A 25,257-nucleotide genomic window follows, 5' to 3' on the forward strand; every position below is an offset into this window, starting at 1 on the left:
ATTACTTTTCCAAAGGTACTTAAGTAAGTCTTTTAAGTCTTTATATTACTGTCTCTTTGGGATATCTTAAAATATCTTAAAAGTCTTATCTTAAAGTTTACAGGAAAGTGAATCCCAGCAGCAACCACAGACAGTGCTGTTCTGTCTCTGTCTATTTGACTCCATGTTGTGTGCTTGTATTATCACTCGCTCACTGTACAAACCCAGGTCTCACTTCATGAGGACATATACTTAAATGTTACATACCATCTTCTGAGGTAGTTTTCTATGCATTAAAAGGTGTAGTTAATTCAGTTGATAGTTTTAAGTGGACCAATATTTTTTTCTGTTTACATTATGATGATTATTAGATTTGCAACCTCCGGTCACCCCATGATAGCCTACCACCAGGGGGCAGCATACCACCTCTTTTGCACGGGCAGATTTAATGAACGGCAGTAAAGTTGAACATAAACTGCAGCCCAGTGGAAATGCGTCAAGCCAGAAAGAGACACGGCACAACCACACAACGAATTTGGGCATCCTTAAAAATAAAAGCGTGAGTCTGCCGTTGGTGAATTGTTCATAATGAATTATGACAGTACACGTAGAGTAAAACCACTGATTTATAAATGTACTAACTAAAAATCTTTTTTCTTGTACTACCAAAAATGTGTTTCATGGTCCGGATTAAAGTGTGTGTTTTGGAGAATTAAGCCTCCGGCCCACCAGGACTAACATTAGGTACTGCTGGTTCTCTATCACCTCATTAAGTACATAATTGCACTAACTATATTCACCTTCTGTCCTCTGTATCACAGGCTGATTAGATGACTGGAAAATACATTCAGTATATTTAATTTTATTGAGATTCCCCTCGTTGGAAATAATGCTCAAATAGTTTTTAAGTACATGCATTTTATGTATTTCGTGTGTGTGTGTGTGTGTGTGTGTGTGTGTGTGTGTGTGTGTGTGTGTGTGTGTGTGTGTGTGTGTGAAATCACCCCATGTCAGTTCAGAATAACACATTCATTCGTCTAACTCTTATTTCGAAATGTAGCCGGATGTGGTGTGTTAGATTTCCTTCCAATTGACACCGGTCCGAGCAGCAGGTTCTCGGTCTCAGTCTTGTGTTCTCCACTTTACTCGCATCATTCAGGCGGGTGGCAATGTGAGTGTGGCTACGTCCCGGTCTCCCCAGTCCGGCTTCCGCTCAGGATGGATCAGAGGAGAGCAGAAACGGACTGCAACACTGGCAACAGCCCGGTAACACTATACGGGGAATTCACGGTCACTGGTAACCGAAAAGTCAGGTGTGCTGTGAGCCTGACCGAAAGGGACCTCGTTGTTCAGAGGCTCACGTCGGCACCTGTCGGGCGGAACAAGGTGGTGCTCAGCCTTAAGGACTGTGTCGGCTGCCGGGCTTACCGGGAAGATGACAACGCGGATCAGGCGGCGTACGTATCAGCCTACTTTTACCCGCTCAAACGCCGCTGGATGAGTTCCGGGGTGTCGCGGCAGAGAGTGGAGCACTGCTTTCGGCTCGCTGCTCTCCAGGACCCTCGCGCTAACCTGGAGGAGGCAGAGAAGTGGGCTCGCGCTGTCCGAGAACGCGCTGGCCGGCAACAGTATCTAAGAGACGGTGAGTTTTTGGTAGCAACGAGAGGCAATGTTTACTGTGCGTTAACACAGGTGTGATGAGTTCAGAGAGAGGACTACACACACCACTTTATGTTTAAGCCTTTACGCTGATAACACGGTGTTTCCTGAGACGAAAATGAAATTACTGAGCGCATGTTTACACGTGGACCAGTTTTTTTTCAAGCAAAATTGCCAAACATAGGCCTATGCTAGTTCCAGCCTCTCAAATATAATGCTGAAATTTAATGCTTTGTTTGTCATATGAAAATAAACTGAATATATTTGGGTTTTAGACTGTAGTTCGAATAAGTAATCTGAATACATCTTGAGCTGTTGTAGATTATAGACTCCCAGGTCATTTTCACATTTCATTGGACATTTCATTGGTAAAGCCATCAATCGACTAATTGAGAAAAGTGTGTCAGGTTAATTGATAATAAAAAGAATTGTTAGTTGCAGTTCTATAAAAATGCACCATATTAGCACAAAACTGAAATAGTAAATGCTAGGCTAAATCTTAAATTAAGGCCCCTTTACAAGATTAGGCATGCAGGTGAGGTTTTAAAGCCTCTATCACTGGAGTGTATAGTTTGTTTTAATGCTGATTATCAAAATGGTTGTTGATTATCTGTGTGTCACATTAATAATTTCAACTGCTGTTTCTTTAGTCACTGAGGGAAATAACCTCCATGAATCGGTAGTGAGGACAGGTCCCATCACATCTCCCCTATGTTTGAATAACTGTATAACTATATTTTGAAAAGATACTGTACAAATACTGCAGTCAAACTACCTACAGGTGCCTATATCTATCTTAGATACACTATAATATAGGAACTGGTGTGTAAATATGAGTCCTGAAGGTATAGGGTTGATACAACAGGTCACATATAACATCTATTGAGTATCCCATGTTTCTGTCTCTTTATTACCTGAATGTCTAATAGCAATGAAATGGAAAGGAGAAATACTGTTGAGTTCCCATTAGGCTGTTACAGTCATTGTTACAGTCATTTCAGTCATTTCTTGGATAGTACCAACCTTTTTTGTCTTTCAATGATTCAGAATCTAGCTAACTATCACTGTTAAAATATCACTTACATCATTTAATAATTTCAACTATAAAGGGTGGGATGATGATCTTTACTGATTTTAGTTTTTCATTAAATTAATTTTGCCTCACTACTATTCAATGAACTAATATTATCCTTATTTCTCTGTGCAGGACTAGTTTCTTGTCACTGTATCTGCTGTGCCTTTGTTGGAGGCTTATTATTCCATTACCTTCTCCTACTGACCTACTACCGAAATGAATAAAACAGCAGGGTTGGTCTGATATCGAATCACATTTTTTAAGTAACCTTTATTTAACCAGGTGGTCTCTTGAGATATATTATCTCGTTTACAAGAGAGACCTGGCCAAAAGGGCAATGGGAGATAAGTGTCACATAGTTACATAAGAACATACATCATTAATTTACAACGGTCACATACAATGCAACAAAATCTGAGACCTGAGATTAAGGCATAAAAGTGATTGAATTTAAATATTGTAAACAATTACATTTGCATGCCAGAAATGAAGGCAGTGTTTCCAGATTAAGTTTATCTTCAGCCCAGGGTGCATAACGAGATGCTGTGTTTTAGCAGGTTCTCAGCAGATTCTAAGGACACGAAAGATGATCCATCTAGATAATCTGGCCTACTAGCTGTGAGAAAAAGGAGAAAGCATTTCACTAAAGTAAACAGGAAGTTTACCAAGGATGGCTTTAAAGATGAAAAAAGGTAAATTTTCAGTCCAGTCCATTCAGTTAATTTGTTTAAATTACAGTGATTACTTCTTGTTCCAACATTCTTAATAAAAGGCAGAGATGAATAATAGACAGGGTCAAGCCTACAAAGTCAATAGTCTGATGCCTGCATATACAGGTTATCACTATCTAAAACAATTAAAAATGTGGACTTAACAAGATTTTTTCTAGCTGCAAAGGGAAAGCCTTTCTTTAAATCTTTCAATAAATTCATCAATGTGAGTATGGAAAGATAATTTATAATCCAGCCAGATTCTAAGATATCTGTATACAGAGAGTTTTTCCAATTCATTTCCTTCTAAAGTTTTTAAGATTGATGTTACCTACTTTTTGGTCAGAATGTCCATAGTTTCTGGATAAAGTCATAATTTTGTTTTTAAATAACAATACATTTTAAGGTTAATTTTCAGGTTAAAATGATAACTGGAATGTGTGAATGTAGTCCGGAGGTCTAACCTGATGGACTAGGGACTATATACATACCTGTATACGGTTAACATACAATACATGTGAAAAACCTGAGGCGGTATTCACTGCTATTGAGTTCATGTCATGTCAAGAGGTATATCCTGTATAGAACTGTATTCTTGTCTCTTATCAGCTCTGCTTTGTCACAGGATATTTTATTACTTTTCTCCCGCTGCTTATTTGAATAAAACAATAGGACTGGTGTGGTATGGAGAGTCACATTTCGGTAACTCCAGTCTGCAAACAAACCATTTTAGCATAAAAGACACCTGAGAAACGAGACAATATTACTGCTATTGAGTTCATGTAATGCCAAGAGGTATAACCACTCCACAGGGAAATGTTCTGTAATCGGAGATTTCTAAAGATAAGTAATCTCATTATTTGTCGTCCTAACCAAGCTATCCTGGTTGAATGAAAAAAACAAAATGCAGTTCTTTACCCCACACAAACTTTCTTCCCCACACAGCCATGGTATCACTGGTACACTGTGACCCAGATAGCATTTCCTCATTTGCACAAAATAATTTTTAACAAGAGAAAATATGCGGTAATTCTATACACCCTGTCATTGTCAGAAGAAGAAGTAACAGCAGACTTTTAGTAATCCTAGACGGTATTATTTGCTTTGAAACATATTGTGATTCAACGGCCTGGGGCTTAACCTGAGACAAGAACCCAACAAGTTTTCTACAAGAACCAAACACAGGTGTCTCCATGGCTTCACCTGCTCTGGATTTAGGAATGTAATGCACCTCTACCTGAACACAGCTACTCAGACTAAAACCCACGTCTTTGGAATACCTGCTGCATCTGGAGCCATTATGCATGCATTATTTTTTTCCCTAAATGTTAGAACTTGGTTTAATCATCACGTGGATGCAAAGAGGAACATTGGAAACTAGAGCTGAGACAATTGACCCTTTGTTAAAACTGGGCTCAGACTACAGGAGCTTTGGGCCAATTTAATGCTGATTCACCCCTCCCAGCAACGGGAGGAGAAATCCAGTCCTGCACCTTCTTGGTCGATACCAATATTCAGCCCAGATTATGTGACGGGTTCACAGATCCTGTCTAAAACCTCTTGACCTTTTTTTGTGATTGTGATTGTGTAAGTCCTGGACCAGCTGGTGTTGCCAAGCAACGATAAACATTATTGTCCTTTAGGCTAACGTTAGGTAGAATACTGAATCATTTTTTAGAGCATGATGCACACTGTTTTGGCAATAGTATAGAAATTCAAAGCTTGATAGACCTGATGGCATAAATGTTGTTTGTGGGAGTGGTTTAGCAGCTGGTCAGTTAGTCGATTAAGCAATTAATGGACAAACAGAAATTGGTCACAGTTTTGTCAGTCGATTAATCGCTTGGATCACTTTTCAGGGAAAAACACCAAATCTTTTCTGGTGCCAGACTCCAATAACGGAATATTTTTTGCATTGCTTTGTCTTAAATTATGGTAAACTGAATGTATTTGGTGTTGGTTGGTTGGATAAAACAAGCACATTGAAGATATCCCCTTGGACAATGGAAGTGCTGAGCAAAAATATGGGCTGTAGATTCGTTCATGCTGCAGAGGTCTGTGGTATCTCTGAAATATGGTGATAACATGATTTCTGTCTAAAAAGCAGTTTTCAGTAAGGTACTCATTATGCCAGAGGCCTTGGGAACCATACTAAATCATGTTCTGGAGCTCTGCGTTACAAACCATTAGTCTAAATGAGGTCAGTGCTGCCTATCTGACCTCTCCATCAATACTGGTTTGTGTGTCATTGGCTTGACTTCCGGTTTACTCAGAATTAGTCAGCATCCATAGAGAGCATCTATTTACCTCTGACATGTTGAGGCCTGCTGACGATGGTGTCCAATTCTAAACAGTGCCTTAAAGAAACCCACTGCAGTCTTGGATTTAGATGTGCAATGTTTGATATATATCCTCGTTGTAGTATTATTTCAAAAGGATTTGTTACCAAGCTGACAGTTACAAAGCTAGTAAGTTACCAGCTCTATCCTTTTGATCTTTCCTTTAATATTTGGTCTTCTTGCTCTTTAATGGACAAATACAAACAGGTGTCGACCATGTTTGCACATGCTCAGGTTGCCCAGCGTTGCTTTTCTGTTCTAACAGATAACACCGTCAAAACTGTATGATAGGGATTGATTCAGCTTTTCTGTTCATGGCATCAATACTAGTTTGCATGGTAATGATCATTTATCCAAGCATCTGTTGAGGCCGTGACTAGTCAGTTTTGTATTGTTTTCAATACTTTTTGGTGAGTTGGGTGTCTGACAGGTGACAGGTCACAGACCACGGACTGATAATGCTCGTGCAAAGCTTGTAATTCTTTTTTTTTTTCCAAGTACATGCTTTATATGTATTCTGAGCAGACAGTTATTGTTGTGAAAATTGTGTATAAGTTTGCTTTGTTTGTCTTTCTAAAATAATTTTGTTCTCATTTTAATTTGAATAATTAATTAACAACTAGTTATATCCTCTCAGGGAGAAGATTATACTGCATTTTGTGGTCAGCTGTCTGTTAGCTCTGGTTTTTGTGATGTGTTCATGTGCAACTTCTAACAGAATGAATGACGTCAGATAAGGTTATACTTAAGCTTTCAGTCTCTTTGCTGACACAGTAACTGTGTGATCTACGTTGTGTGTCATGGCCCTGACTCAAGTTCCCCATAAATTTCATCCCTCTTCTGACAATTACAATTGACAATTTAGATACATGGTCAAGTATTTCCTAAATAGTATTGATCCAAGGTTGTCAATGAATGGATTCAATTCAGCTGTGGACATATCATTATCATGAGCGATGAGGTGAAAGTTGCTCATACTGATTAAATCAATCACTCTGGGTTGTCATCTGGCTTGAGCACTTGGCTGCCACTGCCCAGTGACAATGACTTAAAGCACATCACCAGCTAATGAAAAGCAATTAATTGTGGTTTCCAGAATATATCTGATTAGTGACCAAATGCTTGGCAGGTACAGACACTCACAGTTACTGTGGTACATCCTTGTTTCATTTTGTAACAAAGTGTATCTGGGTCAAACACAGTAACATTTTAATGTGTAGCCTACATGATATTACTATTCTGATGGGTAGCCACCGTGACATTTTGAGTAAATTCTAGGATGTCTAATAGGTTAATGAATTCAGCAGCAGTATGATCAGCATCAGTATAACTATGAATTTGAATGTTCAGGCCCCCTTTCTAAATTATTCTGTAACTGGTGAAAGTTGACTTGAGGAAGAAACAGTAATAAATGCCTTTGTGGTCTGTAGTGTTACTATGTGAACTGTGGGTCCACTTTTAAGCTCTAAAGCAAGGTCTTGAAAATATGAAAATGTGTTTATCTCATCTCCTCTATTGTTGTGTCTATTTGAATAGTAAATGTTATTGTATGGGGCCATGTCCACATCAAGACACACATGAGGACAAACTATTAATGCAAGGTTTTTCCAGTCACCACATCCCTCATTAAGAAAACCTTGCTGTAAGTCATTAAGTAAAGTTGGACTCAGCCTAATTGAGTGAAACTATGGTGATTGACTTTCTGGTGACACTGGACTGAAGTGGAAGTAGATGTTAAAAGGTTTTTTTCAAGTAGGGGCTCCATTTCCCAGCAGACACAGTGTAAATGGCTGATAGTACTGGAGGGAGAGACTGAACTGGTCCTAGCGCACTGCCTCTTCCATGACATTGCTGGCGCCATGTGGACTGCCTTGGCAAATCTCACTGCACATTTTAGAGATGCCTTCAGAGAGCACAGTAAGTTGGGAGCGTACTGTACAATCTACATGTTTTGTTTTTTTAGCTTGATAATAATGACAATAATACATTTTATTTATAAGCGCTTTTTAAGATGCACAAGGACAAAAATACAAATCAAATACGACATTCAGGACATAAAACAAAAAAACAGCAGCAACAATGAATAAATTAATTAATAAATTAATGAATGCAATTGCTGAAGGGTATGGGTGATGTGCTCCCAGGAGTGACAGACAACTCTTGCAACAGAACTCTAGACATACTGAAGTCTATTTAATCCCTGAGTGGGTACACCGAGGAGAGTGGCATTACAATAATCAAACTGGGATGCAATGAAGGCGTGAATGAGAGTCTCCACGGCAGTTCGGGAAAGAGAGGGGCGTAACCTACAAATTGCAGGTCATCCAAGCATTGGTATCATTTAAGCAGTCTGTCAGGCTGGATGGTGGCAAAATGTCTGAGGGTTGGGTGTGAATGCAGAGCAGTGTGTCATCAGCGTAGCAGTGAAAGTTGAGGGCATGTCGATGAATTATGTCTCCAAGAGTGAGAATGTAAGTAATGAACAGTAATGACCCAAGAACTGAGTCATGAGGAACACCATGGGGAAGGGTGGGGGGCCCTCTAATGGAGACGGACAGTTTTCTAGCTGTGAGGTAGAACTTGAATCAAGGTAATGGAGTACCGGTGACACCAAGTAGTCTTTCTAATCGGTTGAGCAGGAATCTATGACGGACTATCAAAAGCAGCAGTGAGATCTAACTGGATATGTTGAGAAAACCAGTATCCTACAACTATAAGCAGATCATTAGTTACTTTGGTGAGGGCCGTCTCTGCCGTCTCAAACTCTTCCAACAAGTTGTTGTTGGACATATGAGCCTGGAGCTGGCTGAAGACGGTCTGCTCAATGAGTTTTGCAATAAATGGGACATTGGAGACATGTCTGTAGTTGTTAAGGTCCTGCATATCGGTTCCAGGTTTTTTTTTAGGACTGGGATGATAGCAGCCATTTTTAGACTGGAAGGAACAGAGCCAGACAGAGGAGATGCACGAATGATTTGTGTCAGCAGGGGGCAGAGGACAGGCAGGCATGATTTTATCAGAGGAGTGGGCATTGGGTCAAGATGGCTCGTGGTAGACCTAGAATTTGTAACAAGGTTAGTTACATACCACTCATCAGCAGGGGAGATAATTAAAAAACAGCTAACTGGGAGGGGAGAGGGGGTGGTGATAACATTAAATTTCATGGACATATTATGTAACTCTCGGTAGATGAAAATGATTGTGTTCTGGAAAAAGTCCATGAAGTCACAGCAGAGTTTGTCGAGGCAGCCAGAGGAAATCGTTAAGCTCGCTGAGGTAGCTTATTAGCACTGAGCACTTGTGCTCCAGCTCCGTTTTGTTGAAACCCATATACTCTAAAGCTACATCTGTGCTCTCACATCCAACAATAGCTGTGGATGCTTCCACCTCACCTAACATACAGCACCTGTTTGTCAGCTGCATTTAAGGTGGAGGCAGGTGAGGGGCAGTCCCTGAATGGCAGTAGGTGGTCGTACCAATAGTGTTGTAATCAGTCAGCTTCTGTTTAAGCTCCAGGGCTAAGTGTTTATCAGTGCTGCAGTTGCACTTTCAGTCTGGGCACCAGGCTCATCTCAGCATGGGATGCTGTGAACATGTAGTTTTCTCATCCTCCCGTATCCAACACATGATGGAGATTCTGCTCCAGCTGTGAGCTCCTTTATAGTTTTCTTTCCTGTGAGACCTTCGTTATCATTCATTGTCATTATCATGTTATTGCACTGTAAGTGTAGCCCAAACAACACTGTAGATTGAGATTATTATCCTCTGTAACTGAAACCAAGATATGTCTGTTAGAGGTTGTCCAGTGGTGACAGTAGATGTTCTAAATAGTTTCTGAGTCATCACAGGAATCATGACCCGTGCTAAAGTACTAGAACTGAATAAGGCTGTTAATAAAAGTGTGAAACCATGGAAACGACACTGATGGAAAGTCAGATAAGAAGCACCGTATTCAACATTCTCTGGGGGACCGGCGTACCTCCTTTTGGAAGCAAAATCCAGGCTTCTCTCAGTCAGTCTGCGCTATTACTGATACATTATCTCTGGCCGAGACAGAGTTGAAACTGGGGCAATGGTTTGTATGCTCTGTTACACACATTTTCAGAAGTGGAAGCAGAAAGAAGTTTATGTGAAATTATATGATTATGCGATGTCTCTTTTTAATAGAAGAAGAGCCCCTGCAAAGGAAAATTTCACCTTCACTTCAGCTTTATCTCATTCTCACAAATTCTTCACACCTTTTTATTCTGTATGCATGCATTGCATCAATATTTTTGATTCAGTTTTGCCACACCACCTCTTAGGCTCACTGATTACCATAAAGGAAAAAAATGGGGTGAAGTTACTGTTTCTCAAGTTCAGATTAACAGGGAGAGACTTTCCTTGGCTACAAAAATATACAAACTGGAAGTCTGATTATTCAAGATTTGGGTGTATCTGTCAAATGTTGTGAGGATTAAGATGTGACTTTTGTTTATTTTCAGCAGTCAAAAAGAAAAAGGCAGAGTCATGGTCTGAAGTTGCTTTTCAGGGCATAGAATTGCTGATCTCTACAGTTACATGTTACTCTCAGATCATCATATTAATTGTAACGTTCTTCAACAAGATAGCATCCCCAAACTGAAATTACACCATGTGTATGTGACAAACCAGTGATACGAGTTATAACAAAGCACACCAAGTGTCCTACTCTCTCTGGAATTTGCTGCGGAGGAGCTGGAAACACCGGCTGGATGAAGTCCTGGTGAAATTGTTAGCTGAGTGCCTAGCGGTTGCGATGCTGTTTTTATGACAAGGGTGACCTGTGGAATTCAAGATTTAGAAACAGTTTTCAAATGTTGCATGCATCACTTTTACACCCTTTCTGTTTTTGTAAGGATATAAGAACTCTATAGAAGATCAAATCTAGCAAATATACTCAGGCTTTTCCACCCACCTGTGGCTGTGTGAAGGTGATAACTGATAAACATGAGTTGTCAGTTGTTAGTGATGCAACTGATCCCATCAATCCCCCTTTTGATTTCATCATTGTGTGTGTGTGTGTGTGGGTGGTCAGACAGCAGTAATAATGTGGCAGCAACCCTCTCCCTGCGGACTCCTCCTTATTGGACGTACGCTGTGATGGAGCTTGACGTGCTGTCGAGACATACTCTGGAGTTCTCTCCGGTTCCGGGGGGCTCACAGCAGCTCTGTGTCTGCACTGCTGTGTCCTGCCCCGTCTGTATTACCATGAACCAATCCAAACGATGGAGGATGCGGAGACATTTTTGAAAAATACACTCCAAGCAAAACCTTGTTCAGATCCTGCTTTTTGTAACAAAATATCTTCTGCACAAACTGGTGAATGACTATCTGTACATCATAGCACCAAAGCATAAAGAGCATTCAGTGTTCATCCACTTTGCTATTCTCAGAAACGGCCTCTCAAGTCAGTCTATGATAGGCCGACAACAACAACAACCACTAATTGACCATTCAGCCTACAGAGCAGCTGGTTCACCTCAGAGAAAGTCAGTCTTTGCCTAGTAAAAGAACATGTGGTTGTGGTTTTTTATGGTGGGAAGTCCATTTCCTCCATACGCCTGCACTTATTGCATTTTTTAATGTATATAACTGTATATAACTTTTTTTTTTCTTTTTTACAGTTTTACACACTTCTTATATTTAGAACTGACTAATAGTTGCAGGAAGTAAACATACAGTCGAACATAGTGCCATCTGAGCTGACGTTAATTAAGAATTAAAGTTCCATTTCTCCTTAAAAGAAAACTTATACTAAACCTTAAATTAGTGGCAATGTAAGTGGCCGACTTTTGGAAAGTTTTTACTTTGGAGTTTGTTTTCATGCAGCAACCTAACCTCCCCTCCCTAATCTGACCCTAAAATACCCATATGGGATGCACATCGCTGCACGGAGTGACAGACAGTGGTTACATCCTCTCCTGTCTCTCAGCACAAAGCCTAGGATAATGTAGCGACAGCTACATGACAGACAGCGCAGGATGATTTTAATAAAAACCTCAGTGTCTTGGCCTTTCTTAATATAGATCCACAGAAGGCTAACCACTAGCACCTCCTCCTCCTCTCCCCCATTCCACACCCTTTGTGGTTCTGGCTCAGCAAAAATCTGCTTGTGTGCTTGAGCAGCTTCCACTTTTTGATTTATACACAACATTATGGACAAGAGTTATCACCTCGCTGCACGCTGAATGTTACTTCAGTGAGGAGCTGTGAGGGTAGGCGAGGTTTCTTTAAAGGTACAATCTGTGATCAGACTATCACTCCCAAATAAAAACACTCCCAAATTTAAGGACAGGTCTCTTTCAGTACAGGTTTTAATGTTTTCTGACGCATGGTCAGTTGCAGTTAAATAAAATTGGTAAAAACATTAGTAAAACAGAGCTACATTTCAATTATGATCACATAAGAAATTAAATTTTGTTCTGTAAAAACAGAACAAAACAAACTAAAGAAACAAGCATTTCTCACTTTGTACTGTAAATGGTCTCTGAGCATAAAAAATATACTTACCATTCTGAATTTAACTTAATTAAAACTACACACAATCTGACAATGTACATGTACCTGCACTAATAAGAGTGTGCATGTTTAATCACACTTGCAACACTCAAACAGAATGAAATATGTCTGTACATACAGTTTAATGAACACTAATTTGCAGTTGGGTTTGGATCTGAGCCTTGTGAAGCTCCAAATAAAGCATGTGACTTTGAATGATATGACATTTGAGTATAAGATCATCCTGAACTGAACCTCTAATTATGACGGATACACCCCAGACATTGTGCTGTATCTCTAAATTGCTGTCATGAGGTTACAGCTGGTATGTAGTTAACTGCAGTATGCTCATGAAGCTTGGTTTAGAGGCGAAGCATTGTGCTGCTATCAAATGACAGTCTCATATCTGCTTGAAGGGATGTTTTCAGGAATTCAGCACAGCTGGCTGGATGCAGAAGCTCAGAGTGAAAAGACGACATGGACACAATGTAGAAAAACTCCTTATAGTTTGAGTTCTGTCATTTATTATTTAAAACGATCTTATGGTTACAGTTTCTAAGTTTATATGTTTTTTTTATTGCACTCGAAACTCAACTTTAACCACTGATTCGCAGTTAAGATGTATTGTTTTTGTGATCAAATGCTTGTTTTGTTTGGTCTCCTCCTCCTATATTACAGAGTAGCCAGCTTTTGCCCTCAGCTGGCCTGTGACAAAGCTAACATTTAGTAGATTGCGATTGAATGTATCTGTCATATTACACGGGACGGGGAGAGTATATGCGCCAGGTCAAATACATGTTAATCCATTAATCCCTTTAATGTGGAAACTGGATTCTCTCCTAATGGGTGTTTGTCAAGGCTTAGCACCCACATCACCACTGAGCAACAGGCAGAAATGTTAGAGCAGCCTTCAGTGGGTCTCAAACCTGTTGGTGGTTGGTTGGCCGTGGGGGGAGACCTCTGTCACCATGCTCTCTGTTTTTGCTTGAGAAAAAAAAAAACTTTTGAATGTACTTTTATTACTACAGTGACACAACTTTTCTTCTTCATTTTCAGTCTTGTGTCTATGTCCTGTGCAGACTGAGCGAAGCTAACAGTATGAAGCAGGACACGTAACGCTGCATTCAAGATATTTCAACAGAATGAAGAACAGGAAAACGTATCACATTTTTCCAAGATTGTGCAAGCCTTGTAGTCACACCATGTACATAACCTCAATTATATACTTTTGCTGTGTTATGTATTTAGAGCAGCAAATATACCCAATGGAGTTCTTAGTAACAAACAAGTTTCTGTTTACACTCAGTGTTGCCAAAATTCTTTGGGTATCCTTAAGGTCTAACAAACATGCTGAACGTATTTTCTTTCTCAAGAAAACAAAACGAGGAACCGCTCATAGAAACATTGCTCCATATCCCTGCCAGTGGTCAAAAACTCCACAGTGTCTCTATATCTTTAACAAGTGAAATCAGATGTAGCTCCTTTTTAAATTCGTCTAATTAATTGTGTTAGTGTGTTGTATTTTATGCAGATGTAACTGCCAGTGGTGGCAGCTGTGCAGTTGTTTAGCCAGTGGCTTCTTGACACTACTGTGGGTCATTCATTTCATTAACACAGATATTGTGGCTTACATAAAACTTCAAGGCTGATGTGAAGGTTTTTTTTCTGATTTGGCTACGTGAATGTGACTTTTCCTAAAATGAAATGCTCTTCCAAGCACAAAGTAAAACACGTCCTAATGTTTTTTTTCACCTTTTAAATCCCCTATGACACCAGGCCTGGACACAGTGGGAGTCTGAGTTTCAAATTTATGCCAGCTGAGTGGTGGTAGTGTGGTGAAAGAGCTGCACTTGTGCTGTTTCTACCAAGATTCCCACTTCCATTGCTTAATCACAGTTAATGCTTTGTCATGCTTTGCTGGTGATGAGGAGCTGATTTGAAGGAAGTTGAGCCAGACACCAGTATGACAGACCGAGTTACGCACTGGTCATCACAATGAGTCAGCATGAGTCGTCGAGCAGTGACGGTGCTGTAGATAGAAAGGGTGACCATGTAAGGTCAGGGATAATAATGATTGCATTTTACTTTTGTCCTATTTCAACAGAATGGAATAAACACTTTTTTTTTTTTTGCAGATGTACATAGAAGTTCATAGTTAAACCTTTGTCTGTGTCTTGTGAATAGAAGCTGACATCCTGCTGAATGTACTGGAGAGCTGTCATACAAAGCTAAGAGAGTTGTCTACTCTCAGACTCTATATGCACCCAGATAGCTATTATACGCTGGAAAACGTGTTTTTTCCGGCTCCTGGGTTTTTCCCTTTCATTTAAGTTGTCATTTCCTACGACGAATACCTCAGTAGTAATTATTCCATTAAGATCTGGGACAATCCCCCTGCTCTGAGTTTGAAGCGAGCAGATGAGACGTCTTGCCGTCACAGATCAAGTGAATGTAGTTGAGATTGGGGGCCGAGCTTTGTTGCTGTAGGTTTGCTGTTTATTTTTTCATATTGTTGTGTCTCAGCAGCTGTTTGTGAGGATGGTTATCAGTTAGCTGCTTCTTAATCTCCAGCAGTGTCATCCACTTTATCACTTCATCCAAGACAGTGATTTCTTCCAGAATTGTTTTGTGTTGGTAATTACACCTGTCATCGTTGTTCATCATAATCTTTGGTTCATTTAACAAACCGATAACGTAACTAACCAGAAACACAATGTTGTCACCACAGGGCCGGGCTGAAACAAGTGTCTGTGACCTTATATGTTCATCAGCAGCAACGTACATCATCACTTGACAATCAGGGCTACACCCATCCCTATATAAACAAACCAGACAAATTATCTGCTGTCATAACCCATCAATCCTCGTTTGAAGAACAAAAATCTTCTTTTGCTTTAAAATCCATTGCAAAATGTCCAGCATGCTGGATAATGTCTAGTTATAGATCGGGGAGGGTTGTAAAATAGATTTTCTCTTTGTTTGTGTTGATTTTTAGCGTCCCTTATTAGATGTATGTCATAGTTTGGCTCCGTGCCATGACGCCGCTCCAGCTGAGCTAATGATAGAGGAGGAAACCCAGAGTGTGGAGAGACAAGAGTAGAAAGATAGTGCCCTCTGGAATGTTTTGAGAAGGGGAGGGGTGGCACACAGGAAGTGGCATGGGGTTGAATTTAGCCAACAAGGTCTGTCTCTTGTGTGGGTGGTGGGGCACTCAGACAGCAAGGTCAGGGCCTTCAGTGCCAGCTGTCATGCCAGTTGATTCATGAGGGATCCTCTTTGGCTTTCCCTCAGGAGTCCAGTCGTTATGGTTTTGAGATGACTCCATAGAAATCTTCATTACACAGAGAAAGTGGCTGCGCCTTTATAAATCTGTCTAAATCATACAAGGAAATGTGAAGCTGTTGTTTTGCACTACCTTTGCTTTATTTTTATTTACTTGCATTTAATCGTTATGATTTCTGGAAACAAAATTATTCTATTGTACTTATTAGAAGTCTTATTAGTGCATTGGATCAGTTGTAGTAGTAGCACCATGAGACAAGCCACACACTCACATGGTCATGCTTGTGTTTTTATTGGAGACTGATGTGAACAACACGATCTGGAAAAAAAAAGGGTGTCATGTAAAGCTACACCCTATTCGTATTTTCCAACCTCCCCTAAAATTGCATGCTGAGATAGTGTCAGGAGCCCCTATCACCCTATAAAGGAAAATAAAGTAATAAAAAGATGGATAGATAGATCTCCAATAATTAGTTGATTAAAATGTATTTGTAGAAAATGCATGTAAGATCTGAATTTGCTGATTAAACATGATGAATTACATAGAAATATTTAGTGACTGCAACAAGTCAAATCTGCCCGATGCGTGTGTGATTAATTATTATCCCCCAACTGATCTTTCACTATTTAAACTCTGAGAAAAGCATTGTTAGAGGGGAAATTGAGAAAAAAATGTATAAATAATTGTAATCAGGCATGTCCACATGTATCAGTGAGGAGAAGATTAATGTTAGACACATCTCTCATTATAATAATGCAATACAGTTTAACAGGTTTATCAGAGAACAACGCCTGGAAGACTGAAGAGTTTACCTCAGGTCAAACAGGGCTTGAGGTGCGTTAATGTGTGTGAACATTTTTCTGACCTGACTCACTGCATTCCAGCAGTATCACTTCGACTCCACTGGAAGTGCAGTATGAATTAAGACGAAACCTGACGATTCGGTTTTGAACCAGTTAGAAATGCTTTTCCCAGGAGCTTCTGCACTTCGGTTATTCCAACCCATCGTTACTCATTTATCAGCTGTCAGACTTGTTTGGATGGTTCTCCTCCCTCCACCCGCACTATGTTTTGATCTTTTTAAAAGATCCAGCAGACTGCTATACAAAATGAGATCACTCTCCAAAAGGAATATCACTGCAGGGTTTTTTTGCTTATGGGCCTGTATAGGAGGTTGTGTTTGGCGTGTGTGTGTGTGTGTGTGTGTTGTTTGTATATGTGTGTGTATTGACGAGGCGTGACATAGAAAACAGTCTTAGTGGAGCGTGCCGCTTCTACAACAGAGAGGACTTTGTGTACCTACCTGCAAAATTATCCCTCAGCTGCAGTGTGTCTAATGTGGGTGACAGCTTCTTGTCACACCTCTCTCTCTTTTTATTTGACTTGTTTCCCGGCTATGCTGCTAAAAAAACATTTTTAATTAACATTGATAACATTGATTAACATTGATAAGTTGTCTCATCTCAGGAATTAACTTTTCCTGCTCACCTCTCTCTCAGAACTACTACTACTTCCCCCTTAACATGAGCACAGTTTGATCATCATCAACTCCATCATATCTATATTTCTGTTTGTTTAGTGTTCCCTATCTTGTCCCGGATATTGAATAATAATTTAATATTTTGGCAAAGCACAGTCTTACACTTGCAGCGATTCATTAATCCTCCGCAGATGCTGTGGGAGATACGGCTAAAACCAGCTTCTTCCACTTCCTCTCTTCTTCAGCCCCATGCTGTGCTTCTGACAGTGTTTAAAAAAGATCTAGGATCTGTGTTTATAAGAGCTCTCTAACCCCATGTAAACCCTCTGAAATCTGTTTGATCCCCAAGATATTTTGAACACTAATTTGCATCAGCCCTGCTACTTCTGTGCTCATCCATCTTAAGATACAAGTTTAGTTTAGTGACCACTGACCTTTGTTTTTGCATGAACCCACAAATCTCCTTTTGATTCTATGCACAGTGTTTGGTTTTGAGAGTGTATGCATAGCTGTAGACATTAAATTAGATGAAACTGCATGTGCATTCTTGCAACAGCAAATATGATATACTGTATATAATATTAACACAGGTGATTGTGCAAGACATAACTGGACAGGTTCAAATGATCACACAATCAGCCGTGGGACAGCAAATATACAAAAGTCTATCAAGGCATGCAGATATCTGCTAATAAGTAATTCACACTGTAATGTGCAGACCATTTAAATCTGCACTGCAATCTCCTCTCCGCCTCTCCTCTTGTGTGTGCCAGTCTTGGACTGCAGTGGTTACTTTATTTTTCAGCCCCAACAAACCTTGTGCACCTCTGTCCTCTCATTTACAGGAGCCTCACAAAGCCTGTTAGCTGAGATAAGAGTCCAGTTTGTCTGTCCATCTCCAAATATCCAAGTATACAGATTCCTCCATGCACCTCTCCTGTAGAAATGTTCAGTGCTGTTGTTCCTCAGTGTCCTCATCCAATTCTCAATGCTTTTAAATGCACTTAGAAAACCATGCATGCTTGCAGATGAGGGAATAAAACTAATCAGGTAAACAGTTTCTTTTGTATGATAACCTGGTTTCTTGACCATTTTTAAATTTAAACAGGAATCTAATAGGGCTTTCACTAAAAACCAAAGACAGAGGAAGTACTGCACTGCTGTAACAGCAGTGCAGATGAAAGGGAAAATGGTGCATCTTTGTTTCCTATATATATATATGAATCCAAACGCACGACAAAAAATAAATGAATTTAAGATTGAAAGTTTCCAAAACTGAACAGTACACTGTTTGTAAAACTCAAACTGTAAGAAAAACTTACAGATATACAACATGTAGGATGTTAGCTGCCATCAGGTGCAATAGTCACCTTATATTATATATTTTTGCCCTTTGACAAATTTTTCTCCTTCCATTTGTTTGGTTTTGCAGTGTAATAATAATAATAATGAGTCCATCTTGAAACTCTTCTGTCTGCAGCATACCACTCATTTAAGTGTAAGACTTTACAGCATAACTGCATTTATGTGCCTTTTCTTCTCTCTCCTCCACAGGCGTGTTGATGGGCGAGTTGTCTCGGCCATGTCGGATGATGCTGCTAGTGAATCCACAGAGCGGGAAAGGACAGGCGCTCACCCTGTACAACAACCACATTCAACGCATGCTCAACGAGGCCGGTGTCCCACACACTCTGGTCATCACTGGTGAGTTGAAGGCACAAGTCCACTCCACACACAGATATACAGCCTGAGAATATCCACATTACTGCACGCCATTATTGGAGAGTTGTGCACAACATGCAAAGGAAAGAATCAAATTGTTGTGTGTTAAAGAAAGATTAGCTAAACCTGTTCATTTTGAGATAAAACCTAAAGTAATTTTGCAAATAATCCATCATTGCACAAATGCGCACGACTATGACAATTATGTCGTCTCAAATTTGAACCTGAAAGTTCGCCTGTAAAGTGTGATGAATGTTTACACCCACAGTTTAGGTGTAACCCAGGGATTTGTTTTTAACGATGAAGGGATCATTTGATCATGAGTGTGTGGTCTGCAGGATACTCAATATCAATCCAGACAAACATGCCCAGGTGTCCCTCCCTGCATCACAGAGTGGAAAGAAACTGGTCAATAAGACGATGTAATTTTCCTGGGCATTGTTAATTTCTGGTTTTGTTGATTGAGTTGCTTGATTGCCCAACAAAATTAATAGATGTTTGCACATGCACTGACTCACACCCAGAATACACACAGAATAGACACATTATGGATCCCACATATCACACCCTCATGCACAGAACAAAACACGTTTTTCGCTTCTTTTATTGTCAAGGTCTCACGGACATTCAGCTCTCACAAATCTTCCCACTTGTAATATCTCTTGCAGTGAATGATCATACAAACAGCCTCACACACAATCAAACACACAGCTCAGCAAAGGCCACGATAACAACAACAGCAACAGCTCCCTTCATGTCCCACAGATATTTGCTCACTGTATCACAGTATCCCTCCTCTAGTTTAAATCCTCTTCATGTTTTCCTGCTGTCACCATCATTATGCTGATCAGCTGCCTCTGACCCATATGCATGTAGAGATGTTATATAATAAATATGTGTACACACATATGGATAAAGACACATCCACAATAAACACACACATTTACACAAAATCCCCATTTGCCATGATTTGTTTCGATATAATCTTGCGTGTTGATGTGTTTATAGTCATCACTGTAATCTACATACATACGTAGTTATAATTACACAGTGCAGTGCTGGTCACACTCACTCATGCCATGCTGTATCGGGACAGATACGGTGCATTCAGAGTGTTACATTTCTTCACATGTTGTTATGTTGCAGCCTTATGCTAAAATAAGAAAACAAAATCACCTTTTCCCTCATCAGTCTGCACTCAATGACAGGTATCGGCACTCAAGTATCAGGTTTGTTTTTTCCTGCAAATTTATTAAAAAGGAAAAACTGAAATGACATTGACATCATGTAATCATGTCCAATCAGCTGAATATACCACAGGCGGACTCCAATCAAGGCGTAGAAACATCTCAAACATGATCATGAGAAATTGGAGACACCTCAGCTGAATGTCATAGCAAAGTGTCTGAATACTTATGTCAACATGATATTTTTAGTTTTTCCTATTTAATACATTTGCAAAAATTTCTAAAATTCTGTTTTTGCTATGTCATTATGGTGTATTAAGTTAGATCGATGAGGGATTTTTTTTATTTGAGCATAAGGCTGCAATCATAAGAAAATGTGAAGAGATTGAAGGGGTCTGAACACTTTCCAAATGCACTGGAGATAACTGATCAGCAGATGCAATGTAAGCTTGATAATATCAGTTATTCGGAGGAGTTTTCTTCTTCCCTTGTCTTCTGTTTTTGATTTTCATCCTCTGTCTGGGTTTGTTCATAAATCAGTGCAGTGTCAGATAACAGAGAGAAAATATGGCTTTCATCACAGTGAGAAGTGCACAAACAGAGAAAAGAGGGCAGACAGAGAGAGAGAGAGAGAGAATCACAGTGAGGAAGGCAGAGACGCATGAGAAATCCTCTAACTTAGACTGTGCTGAAAATGTGGAAAACACACACAAAAGAGTGAACTTTTTGTGATTTCCAAGATGAACTTTTTGACAAGTTAATCCTGGAGAATAGATTTAATCCTCAAATCTAGATCTGTGAAAGAGCATGACCATAGACAATCTCTCTGACTGATAGACTTCTAAAATAAATCTTTCACCGTAATCTCTCCCAAATGTTTTAAGCTTTGAGTAATGTCTCAGTAGAAGAATCTTAAACTTTTTCAGTTTCCATGCAGTTCAGTAACTCCCCAACAATCCTAATTAAGATCCACAGTAAAATAATACATTTAATTTACATAATTCAATTGAAATTCAATACAGGAGCTGTGTTAAAGCTGAAATCTGTAATGTTTTTAATTAATAGTGCACATTATTATATCATTTTGATGGGGTTGGGCAGGTCACAACCAAAACCTTCCGACTTATATATACTGTATATTTTGAGTTTGCAGTATCTGGGCACACAGTGACCAGAATGAAGCTACGCAGTTCATTGTTGATCTTTTGAAAAGTTGGTACCTCCTTCTAAGAAGGGTTTATAAGTTGTAATAACTAATGAGTTTATAAATGGTTAATAATTTAGTAATGCTTTATAGATCAGCTATAAGCCATTAATAAGACATTTTAGGTTTCAGGTTGTAAAAAAAAAATCCTCCTCTAGCTGCTATTTTCTGTCTGCCTTTACATCTTAGTTAGGTAATGGCTATCAGGCGTTACTATTAATGGTTAATAACAGTAAGAAAACAGCGACCTTTTATAACTCCAAAGGGATGATTCCAAAATGATTTTTCACAATCTTGCAACCCAAAAGTTGTTGTTTGGTACCTCACCTGTAACACATAACTAAACCATTAATTAACCATTAGTTACAAGGTATAAACTTGTACATGGTACTGAAACATGTTTGCTCTGCAGTAAACATTTAGTACAACACACAGCTACTTGGATTAGAGAGTCTGAATAATCCTGAACAGTATTTAGTGTGAGACTTTTACAGTTAAAAATCAAATTGACTCATTAATGAATGAATAAAAAATCTCTGCGAGAGAGTTTACCTGATGAAACACACTGTACAAGGGGACAGATGGAGAGGTGGTAGCTGCTGTCAAACTGTGTAAAGCAGATTAAATGAGCAAACATAAAACAAGATTTTAAATTGCTGGAAAACCTGCACCCACATGAGCTTTTCTGCCTTTAATGAGCTTCAGAGTGCAGATTGCACTGCTCATATTTGATTGATTACTGCATATCTGTATATGATGTCTCTTCATCTGTTACCCAGTGCAGCTCCAATATGCTTGGTTTTCAATACGACACAGTTACTTATTACTGCATATTGCATTTAAAACATTTAGCAGTCTGAATAATGCAGTGAACCATGAGAACCGTGAGATAAAAGAAAATGGCATTAGGAAGGAGCCATCCAGATTTAGATGTTGTAGACTGACCTTTTATCCAAATTAACTCTTGGTGACATGTTGAAGCTGTATCACCCACCTGAAGTGGAACAATAACAAACACAAACACAAACACAAACTGATTTCCTAAACAGCAGCAATTGGTAGGTTTTTAAACAAAAGGTTGTTGATTTTAGACTGAAATAACTTTGATTTCACTTGCTATAATGACAACTGTCAAAACATACACCAAACAAATGTGTAGTAGGCCTATTGAAATACATCATGTTGGAAGAAGTATTCAGATCCTTTAGTTAATACAGGTAAAAGTAGCAATACCATATACATATAATAAAATACATAGCCACTCGTTACTGTATATTATTACATTTTATATACTGATATATGAACATGTAAGCTGCATTTTAATGTTTAGAGGCACTGATTTATGTCTTTTTGAACTAAACTCTTAATATGCCAAGTAACTAGTAACTGTAGCTGTAAAATAAATTAAATTGAGTAAAAAGTACAATACCTCCCTCTGAAATGTAGCAGAGAAGAGGTATAAAGTAGAATAAAATAGACTTAAGTTCACAATTTGAGTAAATTTACTTAGTTATATTCCACCACTTTAAGACAATAATGGGTTACTTCTGCAGCTTTATTGTTATAAGTTGTTAATAATATATTTTATTTTAAATAAGTCTTTAAGGATGAGATGAATCAATGAGTTTAACAACAGTATATCGACTTCTCTAAATCCCATAAAGAGCAGGACAAAGCTGCTCATGCTATCCTAAACACTGGTATATTAGCATCTGATGCTGATGTTACACCGCACAACGTGAACGTGTCAGTCGTGAACGTAGCTTTTTCTAACAGCACCTGTAACAGCACATAATAACCCAGACAGCTAACACTATGCTAACTCTTGGCTCTGGATGTAATGCTATGCTAGAAGAAGTTAGCTAGTTAGCTAGATGCTAATTTACTTTAGAGTATTTCCAGTTTCTGAAAGGCGATAAAAGATCCCTCTAAAGTCTCTGAAGTCTCATACTACAGTAGGGTCACATGTGCAGCAGTTGCTAAACTACGATTCCAGAGTTCGCTGTTTGAGGGTTTTAGCGAACGCCAATTGTGACTCTCCGTAACAAGAGAAAAATGTGTTTTATAATAACACGTCTGGCCAAAACAGTTGCAAAGCAGCATGTCCATCTGCTCTTGAGAATCACTGGCATCTGTGCGAGCCGTACGGAAGTCTCTGTATGTGGATGCTAACAGAAGTAGACAGACTCATTATTGGGTCTCAGGCTGTGGCAGCTGTGGGCACCGCCAGGGGTGGAGGATAGATGAAGGATGACTGCTTGGCTAAGGGGGTCCAATGCAGAGAGAGAGAGAGAGAGTGTGTGTTTTTGTGCTCGTTAGTGAGCTTCTGCACGTGTCTATGTGTTAGTTAAGATGACACACTGATTCCTCCCGGGCAGCCTCGTATTGATTTAAACGTCAGCAACATGCTCGTCGTCCTCTCGTGCTCAGACTCATCTGCTAAATACAAATGACAAATGTTTAGAAGAGACAGATATCCCCTCGAACAACCTCTCTGTGCTGCTCCTTTTTTTTCTATCTTCTTCTCTCTATCTTTTATTCTTTTTTTATGACAACAAACCATGTGCTCTCTTAAAAAAAATCCCGTGGCTCTTTTAACAAGGCCCATACTGTGTTGGAGCTGCTTTCTGTGTCATGGCCAATGTGAGGATGTTAAGACAATTATTGTAACTCTAGCACAGAGGGCAAGAAGAGGACAAGGATCTTGGAAACAGCCTAGATCCTACAACCTCAGGAAACAAAGCCTTTTTAAAAAATTATCAAAGTATCCTGTTGAAGAGGAACACAGGAAACCTCACTGGAACGGGACAACAAAGTTATACAAGACGTCTGACACGGCACACGTCTGTACAGCTCTGGTTGCTCTGTGAAATTTACATTTTACTCACTTCTGCTCTCTTTCTGTGATGTTTTGATTTTGCTGTAAAAATAAAAGTTACTTCCTGTGGGTGTAGTTGAATCTACAGCAGTGGTCTAAAACTGCTGGCCCGAGGGCCAAATATGGCCCACAAGACAACTTCAGAAGGCCTCCCACGAATTGTTAGATCTTTTTTAGTTGTTTTTTTTCTCATTTTGATTTTGAAGGCCATTTAGTTTCTAGCAAGGCTGCAGGATCAGAGCATAATCTCTGCCTCTGTATTTCACATTTAACATCTAACAGCTGTGCATAACTGCACAACTTGCCAAAATGAGCCCTTCAGCTATGACCAACAGCACACAGATTTCCCGTGGTGCACCTGGTAGCAAAACATCTCTTTCTTAACCTAAAAAAAAAAAAACAGGCCGACCTCGAGCACAGACCATTTCAAGAGAGATGGATAATTGATCATTTCTTTCCAGGGTCTAATACGACTGCTTCATGTTTCACGTGCAAGGGGAAAGCTTCAATTCTCCAGTAATAATAAATTTCTGCCTGACAAATGTTACAACACACACACATGTACATACGAATACACATGCACACACCTCCATATAGTCAGTGTGCAAGCAGTAGTTTAAATTGAGTTGGTGTTATATTCTGACTGAACAGTGATGACAGTAGCCAACTAATAATATGAGCACCCAGCTCACGTTATGAGCTGTTGCTATATTAGCCTAACAAGCTAATGTTGGTCTTTGTGAACATTGTGTGTGGAGCGTTGCTACAACAGATACCAGCTGTTGCAACTCACAAACAATAACGGAAACATTTCAGGACATGAACATTTGACGACATGTTGTTAATAAAAAAGTTAAACTATGAAACTTACTCACCCTGAATTCTGTGTAGAGATCTGGATGTCTGTTGTTGAGCTGCTTGGATAAGTTTGAGGTGTTTCCTGCTTTCATTTGAAATGCTCTATGGCACCGTTTGAATGCTGGCTTTTGGTCGTTTGTAACTTGTCCTTGATGATCCGCATCAAATACAAAGTGTCTCCCTACACTAGTCTTGCCATATATATATATATATATATATATATATGGCAAGACTAGTGTAGGGAGACACTTTGTATTTGATGCGGATCATCAAGGACAAGTTACAAACGACCAAAAGCCAGCATTCAAACGGTGCCATAGAGCATTTCAAATGAAAGCAGGAAACACCTCAAACTTATCCAAGC

The 25,257-nt window shown here is 39.4% G+C and overlaps 1 protein-coding gene across 1 annotated transcript in view; it reads left to right on the top strand.

Annotated features, from left to right (window-relative positions):
• The first annotated feature begins 1,139 nt into the window (after positions 1-1,139).
• sphk1 (sphingosine kinase 1) overlaps positions 1,140-25,257 on the top strand; it is a 41,874-nt gene continuing 17,756 nt past the window's right edge. Inside the window, exons 1-2 of the mRNA XM_022765049.1 lie at positions 1,140-1,621; positions 18,599-18,748. Of these exons, the coding sequence (XP_022620770.1) occupies positions 1,198-1,621; positions 18,599-18,748 (574 nt within the window). The 5' untranslated portion in view covers positions 1,140-1,197. The remainder of the gene's footprint in view (positions 1,622-18,598; positions 18,749-25,257) is intronic.

This window comes from Seriola dumerili, unplaced genomic scaffold, assembly GCF_002260705.1.
Source record: "Seriola dumerili isolate Sdu_G_001 unplaced genomic scaffold, Sdu_1.0 BDQW01000621.1, whole genome shotgun sequence".
Taxonomy (NCBI): domain Eukaryota; kingdom Metazoa; phylum Chordata; class Actinopteri; order Carangiformes; family Carangidae; genus Seriola; species Seriola dumerili.